This window comes from Aplidium turbinatum, chromosome 3 (assembly GCF_918807975.1).
Source record: "Aplidium turbinatum chromosome 3, kaAplTurb1.1, whole genome shotgun sequence".
Taxonomy (NCBI): Eukaryota; Metazoa; Chordata; class Ascidiacea; order Aplousobranchia; family Polyclinidae; genus Aplidium; species Aplidium turbinatum.
This window is the reverse complement of record NC_137474.1, coordinates 39,074,922-39,090,734: the sequence shown is the minus strand read 5'-3', so window position 1 is coordinate 39,090,734 and position 15,813 is coordinate 39,074,922. Positions and strand designations below refer to the sequence as shown.

Genomic DNA, 15,813 nt, shown 5'->3' with positions numbered 1-15,813 from the left:
TTTCAATTTGTTTTTGCAAAAGACGATGACATTGTATTGTTGAAAGTGAACAACTGAACATGTATGTGTTGCAATTTCCAAGTCCTTTGTTTTTCATTGTAGGACACACAGCAATCTGTTTTTCTGCACAAGCCAAACAACCAAAAACAGGTGCATTTTGACTGATTGATGCTCAGTAGTAGGCTGACGAAAAGCAATATTTCGAGGACACTACAGTCCATATTGGCCACAGATTGCAATTAAGTGCCACCAATAGGAATCTTTTTTTTTTTTTTTTTTTTTTAATTTTTTTTTTTTTTTTTTTAAGGTTCACCTTTAACTAAGGTTCACCAATAGGAATCGCATTGTTGACGATCGATACCTTTACCAAGGAAAAGGAAAAACCTCTCTCTTTCGCAAAAAACTCTACAGTAAAATGAATGAAAAGTGTGATAATCCACAAGATCCAACTCTAGTTATCAATTGAAATTAACTAATTATTACAGAAATTCGAGAGTTTACCTAAGATTTTAATTTCTTATCTTCTTGGACAGCTTCACTATTATTTTATTTATTTGTCTCAATTAGCCAATTATAATTATCATTGATGAGTTTGAGGGTGGCTGCTTGACTTGTATGAAGACCTTGAATGGTCACTTCGCAGCCTCCCGTTGCTGTGATGTTATTATTATTCGCTTATTTTTAAATTGTGATCTTTTCATCAGTTTTCTGAACATTGTGTTTTGATTTATCGTACATCTTTCTTCGCACCTACCAATGAACATCTATCTATTTGTCCGCAGACGTTTTTCATATGCCAAACATACGAAAAAAAGATATATAATCTCTTTGTTCAAGTGGTAACAATTGAAACGACATCATTACAAGGTACTTACTGGTAACACAACTGCGAGCGTAAAAGATCAGCAATAGATAACATCACGTCACGTGCTTAATATTTTAAACCTGTTAATTAATCGTGATGTCGTACCCTGAGTGTGAAACAGTCCATAGCTCACGTACTCTGGCACTGCACATCGTCGTAATGCAATAAACAGAAATTGCATTTCAGAGAAAAACGTTTTTCGTAACAGCGTTAGTTGTATGAATCTTATTTTTACGTCGACTGCAGTCTGAGAGAACTGACGTTCTGGTATAAACTCTATTGCTGATATTTAGCCATGATGCCACCGTATTCAACAAAGGCTTCAACAGGAGCGTTAACCATAAGTGGGCAAATCTGGTCAAAACCAGTCGCTCAAAAATAAAATACAATTTCCTTTATTTACTTGAGTAACATTAAAATGATATTTTACAGTGTAATCTTAGGCTTTTAAAAGTTTGAAGATAAAGTTACTGTGCAAATGTTAGAAAATCGGCACTACCTAATTATCTCTGTTAGGTCAGGTACTATGCTTTCTCTCCGTCTACAGCAGGGGTGGGGAACCTTTTTAGTATTGCGGGCCACATAAAATGAAAAATAACACAGGCGGGCCACTAAAAATTTCGAAATTTTGTCCAATCTTTCTGGAACATTCTGCCTTTATCACTAATCTTTCTTTTTTTCAGAAGCCATTATACAACGTAAAATTTTGCTAATTTGAGAAATAGGCTACTCTGCAAAACTCTTTTCACGAATGGCATAACTGACCGATTAAACAATAACTGGTCACATTGTTGTTACAAATAGCCTTCTATGATGGATAAACTAGTCATAGAAGGCCATTCGCAATACACTGAGAATGCAGAGCCTACTCTTTTTTGAGCTGTTGTTTCAATATATTTTGGGTAAAGAAATTTTGATGCGGGCCACATGGAACAGTCACGCGGGCCGCAGGTTCCCCACCCCTGGTCTACAGTGAGAACCAGTTGCGCAATATATTCAATTAGCAAAAGTTGCCTATTTACTATATGTAAAAATAGCAATTTTTGGTAGCCAGGAGTCCCGCAGTTGTCTGCTGGAGTTAGCACAATATCAAACGACGATCATTTGAAGCAAGTTTCAATTTTGGTTCAAAATTTCAATGAAAATAAGAGCTTGTCACATTGCCAGAAATAAAACCTCAAAGATCGACCAATGCTGTTGCTGTCTTCATTAGTCGTGTGATATTTTTACACTACTTTTAAGTTTTGGCAAGGGGCATTAGATCGACGAACGAGACTTCGGAGAATCTGAATTAAATTGTATAGTGACACTTCGGCCAAAACTTAACTGAATAACCATTCAAACGTAGAACTTAAAATCTAAGCAAAAAAACGTGGAGTGACAAGGTTTATGATTAGTTGCACTTTTTGTCGACTAAAACTGCAATAATGTTTTTGGCAGCGTTGTCGAGCAAATACTAAAAGGTAGCTGACTTCCAACGCAATTTTGAGTGTTCGTACTCCAGAGGCTGTTTAGCATTGGATGTGACTTTGGAAAATAGCTCGTGCGCAAATAGAAAACACTACGCACAACTGTATTCATGCTGTAATAGTTCTTGTGTTCATTTGAAAGCAAGTATCCAGAAACCTAAGCATAGAATATGATCGTGCATGTTGAAAACCAAGCTCGTCTACTGTTGTATAGGCTTAGTTTAATTGTCGCAAAACAATTGCTGATGAAAGACTACTTGTTGATGCATCGTGTCAAAACGTAACAACAGTTCTGAACAGTTGTTACAAGCATTGTTTTTTTATGTAAGATAAACAGAATGATCCAATCAAGGTTATTGTTTTACGCGCAGACAATGCGAGAAGATGAAATTTCATAAAAAAATAATATCGTTACAAATGTAACCTATACGGACTGATGTTTATATTTTTAGCGGAAGCTGGGAGATCGTGATTTTACATTTCCATGAAAACCTGACCCAGTCGCTAGGTCCTGACACGATCAATAAATTGCTATTGTCTTGGCACGTGCATCAGCACGATTTTGAGTTAGGTACTAATTGTGGCTGAGATCATAATAAGCACTTTATTTAATTGGGATTCGATGGCGTCATTTTATTTCTGAAATCTACAAACAGTAATTAAACAAAAAAATCGCTCGTGTTTCGCACCAAAAAAAGCAGAAAAATCGACTTATTTTAGCAATCAAAAGTCTGTAATCAATTAAAATTTACACACTTTACTTATTTGTAGGTACTACAACTGAAAACATACTTGCTTTGCTGTGCTTGTACACACAGGACATTCCAACCACTTGATATGCAGAAGAAATCTAGTGCAGGTAAACACTGAATATGGGGTTATAAAAAGTCATCTCAGTGTTAATTGGTTTCATCAATCATCATGTAAATTTATAAAACTTCCGGAGAACGCAGTGGAGGTGCTAGGATTTCTCGTCGGGTTATGCCGAAAAATGCACAAAGATTAGCGATTGCGTTCTTTGAATAAGTAAAGTAGTGAGGCAATGAAAATCGTCGTGAAAACAATCACAAATAGGACAAAAATTGAAAAAGTACAGTCACTAGAAAACCTTGGTACTGTACTTGTATATAATGATGCTTGTTTTTATATAGCGCTGTATCCATCGCAGAATGCGTTGCTCCTCAGCGCTTTACAAAGCAAACAGCGTCAATGCAGCCGTATAGAGGCGCAACTGACTACATCAGCAATATGGAAACCTCAAGTCTCAACTTAAAATAGCCTAAGTTACGTTAATATACGCAACTCACAAAAATCTAGTTTGCGTTGAAGCAGATTCTCAAGGGAAGCCCTGTTGTGTACAGTAAGCCACTGCAGAATGCCGATCAATTTGTCGTAATTAACAACCACGGCAACTGTCTGGTGATAGTGGAGCTCATCAATTAAGGCAGAGTGCCAGAACTAAGGTTTCAATAAGGCTAATCAATGCTGCCAAAAGTGCGGTTTGCTGTGAAACTAAATTTAACGGCATGAACATAGTAAACAACTTCAGATTATCTTTTCCTTTTATTATTGACTAAAAGATTATTCCTATGCAATGCATGATTTCAAGATAACGTAAGCGGAAACACGCGAATTACACCATGGGCTAACGAATAACGATGCTGAGAATTGCGTAAGTGTAAATTTGTTGTTGGAGGCAGGTTTTAGACGGCATACAATCTTAATTCATGTAGGCACGCTCTGCTGTTTTGCGCAGCTTAGAGATATCCACTTCTCAGGCCAAAGAGAAGAGTTATTTCGCCACTTTTCAAGCCAATAGTGCGTCAACAGTCAGCCAGCGCTTTCAACCCGATGTTTGGATGCTTACAAGCTATAACCAGAGTAAATTTGATTGATTGAATCTTTATCCTCGGACTGGGAAAGTTTCTTGCAGAGCTTAATCCTGGCAGTTTCGCATACTAGTAGAAGCTTTGAAATTTGAATCACTGACGCAGGCCCGGTCACCGAGATTGACAGAGTGAAGTTTTCGATTGTTGAAGTCTTGTTGCCGGGAATTATTCCATCTATTAGATACCGCTGAATGGAGAACAGTCTTTAACGTGCGTTGCTCAAGCGCACACCCCGAGAGTCGAACCAGCGCCGCGTGATCTTAAAGCTTCTTCGTTCCAGAAATCACGCGCTAACCAAATGACCTATCGGGGCAGCGAAATTTGACGGATGCGCATGTGCAATTGGGAAAGAATAAAGTTTTTACCCTTTGCCATATGACTCCGTGATAAGAACGAAGACTGACGCAAAACGACGTCGGTTAGAACCCAACAAAGCCACGTAGCTGTGTATTGCAAATATACCACTACACTGGACTTGAAGAGGTTGACTGGCAGCATTTGACTTCACGTTAAGCCGATCTAAGATCTATATTGCCAGAGATGTAGCCTTCACAGTTCACACCATTGAAAAGGTTGCTTTTTCTGTTCTTTCAGATTTTCTTTACCAATTGGTAGTGCCTGACAGAATGTGCAGTTTTTGAATTTGAAGGGAATTTGAATTAAACTTATTGTATTTGAAATATAGCTATGGGGTGCGTACTTATTCAATAAGGATCAGGTGTATTTTCTCAGCTTTAATAATGTAATAACATCATAGCTCAGACTCAGAGAATATTTTCTTCTTCAAAAGCAAATACATTTTTAGCGAACAAACTATTTTTTGGACTAGTCACGTAACAATGGCACTGGACGAGGTGGTTGAATTGAATCAAGGTAAAGTCAATTTGAGCTTCAACGGAAGAAGGCAAGTATCAGATAGTGTATGAAGAAATACAAGCAAAGACAATACGTGCTTCAAAAACTCCCGTGGCTGGCTTCATCATGATGGTGTTGTTACAGGATATTAACAATAGGCACCCAGTGTCCCTGAAAACACTTCTAAACTTTGATTCACGGGTTCTTCTGTACTCAGAGGTTCGGTTTTACTACACTCGAAACAACGGTCTTTTGTTTTGTAGTTTTTACAGCTTCAGTGGAATGACATCACCATAACGTTAACGACTTCAAAATGTGTGCCATAAAGTCAATTTTGATTTTTCCAGGTAAAATATATAATGTAAAGTCAGGATAGTTTTGCGTTGTAATGACACGTGTAAAAGCACCAAAGAACTAATATTTAACCAAATAAGCAACCTTACATTCTAATATAAAGAATTTAATATCAATATATTTGGGTGTGGATTACTTGGTATGCGTCACACTAGCAAGCCTTTCTTTAAGATATTGTCTACAGTAATAATGTGTCTATGACATTTGTAGAGATGAAATGTTGGCTGTAGAGAAAGTATTCAATTTAGCTTTGTAACTAAAAGTGCTCATTATTTCCTGTAATAAGTTTTCCACGTATGCAATATGACACTATCGTAAAAAACATCATGGCATGAGAAGTGCTTGTCAATCACAAGAATCGCATTTTGCAAATTCGTTTTCAGAAAGTGAACGAAATTTCTTTATCGTACATTGAACTATCAGTGCAACATAGTTCGGGGACATTGTAAGGCTACAAGTGACAAAGAGACAACAAATTATTGCCAAAAAGCTGTAAAGAACTTCAATCAAGTTTTAACAAAACAGTGTTTGAATTTAATGTAAAGATTCGATGAATAAATCGTGAAGTATTCATTTAACCACGAAGTGAATTAATCAATTGAAACATACTTTATAAATTTCTTTTTTTTCTTTTTTGAGGCTGTAAACTTCTTCCAAGATTACATTTTAAATGGCTGTACAAGTGTACAGCCAACAGAGTCAGTCAAAAGAATTGTGAAAAAGCAGGCAACAAATACATCAGGCGCAAGGGTAATCATTCATAGAAGCGAGCGACCAAAAACAATCTCTATTACCACTAGTGCCCACACAAGTTATGTCGAATTAAAAGACATAATCGACCACTGTGTTCGCTGACTCAAAAAACAGCGTTTGGCGTAGTGAATCCAAAGTTGTGCGTCAAACAAACAAAAAATGAGTGACAGCTCCCTTACCTATTACCTTGGAATTGTGATGAATTTTGGAGATATTTCCTCACTATAATTATCAGGGGTGTGAGAAACAAAAATATTTTGAAAAATGCGGTTCGTTTAAACAAAAAGAATTGTCTTGTGTTATTTTAGAGAAATAAAGGCAATTTTGTTTTTTAACGAATGCAAAACAATACGGGTTTCTATTTGTTTTTTCAGACTAACTTCTCAGTACAAAATTATTTTTAAAATATTTCAAACTATTTCGTCTCGACACAAATTTCACTGTCTCGATTTTGTTTTGTGAAAAAATTTGTTTTATTCATTCGTATCATTTCCAGTGAAAAAGTTCAATAGCAATTCGTTATAAAGATTTAAAAGGGAACTGAACAAAAATTTTGTCTAGGGAAATTGGTTAGTTCTGAGAAAAGAAAATCAATAATCCAGTACAGAAGAATGAAAACATTTGCATTTCTACAACGTCGGCATCTTTTGCATTAATGTAGACCAAGGGTCACCAACCTTTTTTGCATGCGGGCCACTTTGGCACTAAGGAGAACTGTGGCGGGCCGCACTAATAAAATGTTAAGTATGTTGACTCTTATGCTAGAAGAGAACGCATTTCGTACCCAGTATCCAGCGTTTCATGTTGTTCATATTTATGTTAGAATACCACAGCAACAAAATTAATCGAACAACGCTACTGCCAGGCCAAGCTCCTTTTACAACACTTTTAACTTTTTTACCAATGCCTAATAAACGAGGCCACTTGTTTTGGGCACTTATAGCGAGGCGAGCGGTTTCATCAGAATATTCATCGCCAAGCAAGAGTGGTGTTGTTACTTCGCTTCGCAAAAGATACATTGCAATTAACAGTTTCAGTAAACAAGGAAATGTTTGACACATCGCAATACAGGTAACAATAGTGACCTGCAAACACATCAGCGAAAAATAGGCTCAAATAACAGGGAAAAAGAAACCAGGTATCATGAAACAAACGCTTGTGGAAATCATCAAAAAATCGTAATTCTATCGTAATTTATGAACATCAACGTGAACATTAACATCAACGTGGCAAGAATTTGTTGATTAACAACGTTTTGCAGTACTTGCTTCGGCAGTACATATACTAGGCTACAATTGGAACGATACAGAGAATATTAGCATGGCTCCTGCGCAAGGATGACACGCAAAATCGTGAAGCGTTCCATATTTCTTAAAAAAAAAACGTTTTGCAGTACTAAGCTAAATATTTTCATAATACAATCAGAATAAGTCTCTAAATTTATATGTAATATTTTGCCAATTTATTATAAATTGAGTTGGCACGCCGACCCATTTTGCCAACAAAAACTTGCATAAAGGGAACACTGCTCGTGAAACACAATAACGGTGAAACTCGCACTAGTGTTTACATGACATTTGCAAACTTAAAATAAGCAACCCTATGCTCACAGACAATTTCGAAATTCGAAAACAGACGTTTTAATTAACCACTGGGACAGTGTGGCTGGACATCGCATTGGAATAACTTTAAGCAACCCCCACCTAGAACTGTAATCTGATTGGTCGGTCGGTGGAATGGTATGCAATGCGAAAATATGCTTCCCGGAAAGTATTTTTTGCTTTCGTGCTCTTTAACTTCTCAAGAAAAGTATTTTTGGTTATACTTGTACGCTGATACCTTCCGCGGGCCGCAGCGATACAGCGTGGCGGGCCGCATGCGGCCCGCGATTTGGTGACCCCTGATGTAGACTTAAGTAGAAAATTGATTTAAAATAAACTTGATCATGCATGACGCGTACACAATGCCACAGAATTTCCCAATGGCTGACGTGTCACATTCAATTAAAAGGTTTATGGCAATTTCAAATTATGACACCACATTTCAAGATCAAACCTTAATGAAAGAACAAACGCTTGAACCACTGACAATCTAATCAGACAACCAGACGCTAAATTGATTAAAAAGGAAAAATAGAATGAAAGAAAATTGCGCAACTTCTAGTGTCTCCAAAAATAACCGTGTAATTGAAACCTTTCGAGGGGTATCATGTTTTAAAGTGGCGATGTAAAGTCGTCACATAAAAGTATGATACAAAATACAACTTTACCTGGACAAACGTAACAATCACTCACTGTGGCCTTGTGATAACAGCAATGCTGTGTGTTTTTCCTGTAACGTTGTGCATCAATCGCGGGCACAAGTTGCACTTCGCTATCATAAGGCACACGTTTTCAGCGCGCCGTACGGAGGCACAGCTTGTGCTTTTATCCTAAACCCATTCCTCAACAATACTGTTAACAATACTATTAAGCAGGAATGGCATCAGTGGTAACTGGTAATGCTCTTTTCACAAGGTCTTTGACGCGACCAGACAGGGTATCAAACTCACTTTTTGCGACTCTGCAGCACTCTGTCCGCTAAGCCACCACAGAAACCAGGAATTCCCCCAGGTCATATATATACAAGCAAGGGTAAAGGACAAAAGGTATTTATAACTTCAAACGACAACAGACAACAATTTATTTAGAAACTTCCAAAAGGCAAAAAAATTCTTTATGTCATGAGCGGCAATCCTATAAAAGGCCAGATGCAAAAGAATCACTGTATTAGTGTATTAATAGCCTATCAGTTAACGTGGATAGTAAAAATGAGTGTAAATGTGAACTTGCATATCGACAAGAACTTTTCGCGCTTGAATCAAAGCCATAACTTAAATGCAAAATTCCAAACGCACATTGTTCAAAGCCATGCGTTTCTGCTATACATTACAGGCCATGTCATGACAGCTGTTTACAAAACAAATCCGAGGAAACGAAGCTGCTGAGTCAATGAGTGGCCCCGCTCCAGACAGCAAAGCAGCTTCGTACTTCTACATTAATCTGCTGACGTTGAATCGATGCAAAAAATGATCGGTTTGCTGTCTGGAGCGTCGTACAAACTTTACCATCAGCTAACAAATAGGTTCATTTTTACATTAACATTAAATTCACTAAATCTTGGCTTTACTATTACAAATTAAGCAGGGAAAAAAGTCTTCCTCATCTGCAAAAGGCCAGGTTGGTGAAACAAAGGTTGCTGTTTTCATCAGGGTCACTGGTAGATCTGAACTCGATTTTAAGACGATTTCAATAAGTTTTTCAAAAGTGTTTTCTTTTGAGTATGGCGACGATAGGTCGTGATAATAATTAGCTCCCTACTACCGGTTTAATTTTTTGAAGAATGAACAAAATGAACTAAAAACTAGTTGTAACGATAAATCAACAAGAAATATATATACAGTAACACATCCACTGACAAACAATGTGTGGTAACACAGTTGGGCAATTCATTGGGATGATAGCCAGCCTAGATAGGTGTAAAGTGGTGTATCAACCGGAATAATGTCTGGCAACGTTGTATTTATGTACAAAAAGGAAGTTATCGCATTTTACGGATGTAAAAGATTTTGTCATCATCGTCACGTCGTACATATCCACAAAAGAGATCTAATATTAACGACCCATTATCACCTTCAGGCTTCAGAGAACAATGTTGACTATTGCGGTAACGTGAGATAGTGAAAACCTGGCAACCACGTCCAATAAACAGACACTCCCAAATATAGAAACATCTTTAAAAAGGGCCAATAACAACCACTAAGTCTTAATCGCAATCGTCGCAATCGCCTTGAAAACAATCTAATGCATTTAAATTTTTACCCTGTTGCCCCACTTGTTTTAATTTTAATGCTTTTCATTCTTTAGTCTTGCAGTTGAACTGTAACGGATAAGAACCCTAATTGTTTGGAAAAAAAGAAAAAGTTCAATTTAGAATGCTCTGTAAAAACGGCTAATAAGAACTACCGGTACCTCTAAAAACGAGACAAATGCATTTGTAAAAATTGAACTATTTTAAAGTTACGAAGACAGCCAAAGTTTTGAGAAAAAAACCCAGACAGCAAATCAATCGTTTTTTACATTGGCACTGGAAAGGCACTAAAAAACGCTGGAAAGGCACTAAAAGAATTGGTATAATCACATGGTCTCCTTGCGAAGTTGATTTGAAAGCATAACAATAAACCGTGACAGAAGTGAAGTTTTGACAACACACGATATAATATTTTAATTATTCAGAATGCGGTCGCGCAAACGAACGATGAAGCCGCAAGAAAACAAAGTTTAATTTCTACATTGAATCGACAGAAGATGCTGACACAAATGATATTTCCCCAGGAAGAAAAAGTTGAACTTTTGGCAAAGAACGAGCTTGAAACACAGAAATACAAAAACGGTGACACCTAAAAACCTCAAACTGACAATATACAGCAAGCTTCACGATCAATCAAAGCTATATTGAATTTGTCAATTACCAACACTATGATGCAATTGGCAAAGTTTTCCGAATAAACAGCATACAGTGAGTCCTTCTTTGGTAGAAAATTAGTCTACCGCAGTTTGAAAGCGAATGAGTGTTTTCACTAAAAAAACATAAATTCTACGCTTGCAAACGTTCAATCCACGTGAAAAGGATTAAATTTAATAGCAAAGCTTAGAACGATGCAATAAAACATCTGTACTGGTTCGTTAGAAAACACAAAAGACACATATAAGAAGTTGTCACCACTTACTATTGTAAGACGTTAATTGAACAAAAGAACGAAACAAAAGCCTGGGACAAGAAACTTACAGGTTGAAGTCGAAATTGAATGAAGTGTCAATTTGGTGATACAAGAATGTTGCGGTGTCAAGTAACTCTTCCGCAGCAAAGCAGCTTTTAAAGGTTTAAATCAGCACTGAAACCGTTTGTACGTCTAACGATGGATCGGATCGTTTACGGGATTTATTCGGCTGATTTCTTGACAACAATCACATTCCTTTTGAATTCACTACGAGCTGGTTTCAAGTAATTGACAGGTTGAAGTTTGGGTCATGTTTTTATTCAAGAAACAGTCCATTTTGGTTGAAAACTAAGCTGAGGAAACGGAATCGATTTGCAGAAATGGTGGCAAGTGTCCTCGAAATAACGTTATCGCAAAAATTTATAATTCCAAATAAAAAAATATAAAAAAAAACGCAAGAGATTGATAGTAGAGCAAAAATGGCGATTCACGCGTATTAGTAAAATAAAATAACAAGTGCAGCGATAACACCATGCACTTCAAAAGCAGCACAGTCGTAAGAGCACGTAGCAACACATAACAGCCTGTGTGGTCATGGCGAAATCGGAACTTAGTACTTCACATGCGATAAGTATGCACACATCTTTCACTTACACAAAACCATGCTACTTCTGGTCGGTAAAGACGCCTTTTCGATGAATGTATAACGTAAAAAATCAAATAGGAATTTTTTCGAGTTAAAACAACTTCACAGCAATCGTACAAGTAAAAAGATGCAAAGGAGAAGTGTTGAGCTGAAAGCCAAAGACACACAGACTACAGAGGGCAGCATTTTTCACGTTGTGACATTAATCAAACTAATCCGTACAGCACACTTGATCCTACACAGCTTCTGAAAACACTTGTGACCTCATAAGCACTTTCATCAGTGCTGCCAACAAATCATTTTTTTTATACTGATTCAACGTCTGCAGATGTTAAATAAACCTTAAGAGGTTTGATCTTCTGGCTGGGAGAAAACTGTTGTATAATATGGTCAAAAACCTGACAAACACGCATGAGTAGCGGTACTCTGGTCTACTTGACAATGAAGGGAAGCAAAAGAAGTGTACTCTACTCCAGAGGAGAATAGGGCAAGTGACGCAAAGCTCATTATGTTTAATGAAATCTATTGAGCGGTAACTACAAGCGCCAAAGACAGCAAATCAATCAATTTTTTACATTGATTCAACGTCCGCAGACGTTAAATCAATGTAAAAAGGTATCACGATGAGCTGTTGCAGTGAACTCTTTCTACCGATGTAATTCAAACTATGGAATCAGAAGAATAAAATATAGATTAGCAATAGTTTCATTGCATTTAGGTTTTCGGTCTCTTCTGCAAATGTTTTGTAAGATTTCTATATATATAATATACAGTATTTGGAAAGATAAACCACATGAAATACTCAAATTACCTTTGGTGTTAGTTGCCATATCAGCGATTTTCTGAATTGACTCAATGAAAGCAGATGCAGCAATGCTCGTTGACCTTCAAAGATGTAAATAGAACTTCATTGATGATACATTTTACAATCATGGTTGCATCAAAACGAAGTTTTTTCATGACAAAAATCTAGATTTTCAAGAAAATATCATTTGCTATTAGCCTATTATTCTTGCATCTTAGCATTTACACCTAACTGGTGTAAAATAAATTATCATTGATTGTCATTATCATTATCATTCTTACTTGAGCAAATTGTGTAGTTTAGTTCCTTTGTTGACAAAGTCATCCCATGCTGGTGCACTGGACTGAAAATTAATCAAACAAAAGTTTTAAAGCAAGAAAAAAGCCTCAATATATGATAAGTGATGAAGTAGGTGCTGATGTTACTTGTTACAAATTTCCATATTGCAATGCTAAGTGTGGCACATCGGTAGCACATGTGAAAATATTATAGCTTAAGCAATGACAGTTACGATTATTGATATGAAAAAACATTGAACTCAAAAGTACTGTAGATGGATGTAAATTTTTGAAATAAGATACATGCCTGTTACCAAAAACCTTTTGTTAACAGCATAATAACCTATATTATATGGTAGGCTACTTGGAAAGAAAAACAGAAAGAAACACACTATTGGATATTAACACAACATTAAACCTTCAAATTTTGAATTGCATACATATTTAAATCATAACAAATTGAGTTGTGTTAATGCTTCTAAATCAGACAACAAATTCCTTTCACATCGATTCAATGTCCGCAAACGTTGATCAATATCACATAACTGATTTACAGGTCAAAATGCTTTCTGAAATAAGTGACCTGATAATCAACAGAATTTAAACCATCAGTAAGTGTAGTATTTACACATATTCATCAACTACAGACAAACAGGATATTATAGAGAAGATCGGGTTTCCTGTCAGTTACTTCAAAGGCTTTCAGCCATATGTTGATGAAATACAGTCAACCTAGTTATAAGTGAAGACTACATGTTTTTATCTAGCTTTAGTGTCAAAAACATATCGAAGATATTTAAGATTGCAATGCTTACTAAAGGCATATTGAAACTAATAAGTTTTGACATTGCTTTTTTTTTGTTTGTAACAGATACACATTGCTCAATAGTCTATACATTTTCATAGCGTAATAAATCTAAATTGTTAATGTTTTCATAAATTGAGAGCTTCCAAAGTTTTTTGTATTATACTATGACATACACCCAAGCTAAGATTTGAAACCAAATATGCACTGCAACAATCTTTCAAAATTACAGGTTCACAAAAATTGTGAACCTGTAATTACATATGCACAGCATATGTTCAAAACAAAAATTGTAAAACACATATATATGTATTTAAAATTTCTTTTTGCAACTATCTTCTGCAATTTGGCTGATTAAGCAAAAAACTTTTTAGGATAACTTTGCAATTTTCAATTGCTATGCTGATTTTAAAGCTACTCATTGCAATCAGTGGTAGATCCAAGGGGGATCACCCCACTTAAAGCACATAAAAGCAACTCATTTGCAAGATGGATTAATGCAAACCTACCCATCACCGTGTTTTGTTGAAATCACCTCTTAAGGCTACTTGCTGGATACTCCCTTGATTGCAATTTGCATGCTAACAATATTGTTGTTGCTAATATTGCATAAAATTATTAAATCTTGGGAGGACCGAATTCTGTTACTGCATTTAAAGCAGGGGTCTCAAACTCAAATAGCTCTGAGGACCAAATGAATACTGCATGTGACCAGCATGTGTGAGACCCTTCATTTAGACGCAACATGGCAAAGACAAATTAACTTGTTTTGAATGAAGACTTAAAATCAATTGATTATTGTTTTTGTTTTGTTTGTTTTCATATCTTTATCCTGCATTGCGGGAAAGCGGACTTGAGCGCTGTGCATCGGTGTACGCCTTCCGACGTACACCTGACCCACACTGCAGCCGACAGCAATGTCTGTTTCCGGTTGTCTACTCTATTTATGACTTAAATTTGGTACTACCCATTACTCGAAATCGATCACTGGGTAGAGACAATTATCGTAAAGTTTCTTGCCCAGAGAAACAACAGCAAGTGCGGCTGGCTGGAGTCGAACATGCAGGCTCTGCAAAGTTAAACACAGTAACTTCTGCCAGTAGCGTAGCCAGGAATTTTGAAAGAGGGGGTTTTGACGAACCAGCGGCGGGGGGTCTGGTGGGCCTCCTCCAGAAAATTTTGAAAAATTACTTTGAATTTGGTGCATTCTGACAGCATTTTCAACAAAAATGTGGGTATAAATATTCCTGTAAAATGGTGCTGTCCGGTGGCATGGCAAAAAGATAAGATCATGTTTTCTTCGGCATTTTTCGAAAATAAAGCTAAGTCTCTATGTTTTCTTGTTGCTAATTCCTGGCTGAGATGTTTGAATGTTTGGTATTGGCAAAACTCGCTCTTTTAATGCAGTTTTGTTTGAAATTAGGCAATTTTTTTTGACTGAAAGCATCATTCTCAATATCGAGACGCACACACGCGTGCCAAAGGGGGGGGTTGTAACCCCCAAACCCCCCCCCTTGGCTACGCCACTGACTTCTGCCATCTATCAACATTAGAAAATGGTTCTGAATTTGATGAAGTATGCACACATGTTTTACTTTAAAAGCTTATCTAAAGATTAAGGTATGAACTGGCTAACTAACAAGTAACAAGTACACACCTTCAAATCAGTGACAATGCTATGAAACAATGTTCCCAATTGTGTACACTCCCTTTCCATATCCATGTTGCTTTAGTAAGATAAATAATCCAAAACCTTGAGTACACTCCTTAATGAAATACTTCTCTATCAATATGGTTTGCTTAATACATCAGTTTCTAAAAAAAATATTCACCTGTGATGTAGTTCAATAAAAATATTGGTTGTGATTTTCTTTGTTAAAATATTTGATGAACTTAGCAATAAGCACTCTATGTTCTGAGATAGAAAAGCACAGGACCTGAAACAATAAACTTTAACACTGTCCCTCTTTAGCCTGTCGTAAGTTAAAAGTTTGAACGTACGAATGAAGTAATGTCAATGTCCCAAGAAAAACCGTTCAGAGCTGAGCACCAAACCAGCTATAAAAATTAAGCTTTTTCTACAAAAGACATTCAGTCCTAAATTGCACATAAATTATCTTATCAACCCACGATTTCTTAGTGAAAAAGAAAAACTTTGCGGCATTCCCCACCTGCAGCGACGACGTAGACAAATCTCGAAATCTATCAAAAAGCTCAGCTGTCTCTGCGAAACGCTTTTTTCTTTGGTGCAGTGAGCTGCACAACTTTGCTATTTCAAACATACAGAAAATCTGCTCACAAAAAAGGTTTTGAAAAAAGATAGATCTTTTGCCCC

General features: G+C 36.6%; 1 protein-coding gene and 1 non-coding gene across 2 annotated transcripts in view; one reads left to right on the top strand and one right to left on the bottom strand.

Annotated features, from left to right (window-relative positions):
- Positions 1 to 15,305, bottom strand: part of LOC145766237 (protein MTSS 2-like) — a 33,738-nt gene extending 18,433 nt beyond the window's left edge. Inside the window, exons 1-3 of the mRNA XM_082577906.1 lie at positions 15,136 to 15,305; positions 12,677 to 12,738; positions 12,402 to 12,475 (exon numbers count right to left, since the gene is read on the bottom strand). Of these exons, the coding sequence (XP_082434032.1) occupies positions 12,402 to 12,475; positions 12,677 to 12,738; positions 15,136 to 15,201 (202 nt within the window). The 5' untranslated portion in view covers positions 15,202 to 15,305. The remainder of the gene's footprint in view (positions 1 to 12,401; positions 12,476 to 12,676; positions 12,739 to 15,135) is intronic.
- On the top strand, positions 7,446 to 7,557 carry LOC145767662 (U6 spliceosomal RNA). The gene has a single exon (XR_014288831.1). It is a non-coding gene; the product is annotated as a U6 spliceosomal RNA (small nuclear RNA).
- Positions 15,306 to 15,813: the final 508 nt, after the last annotated feature.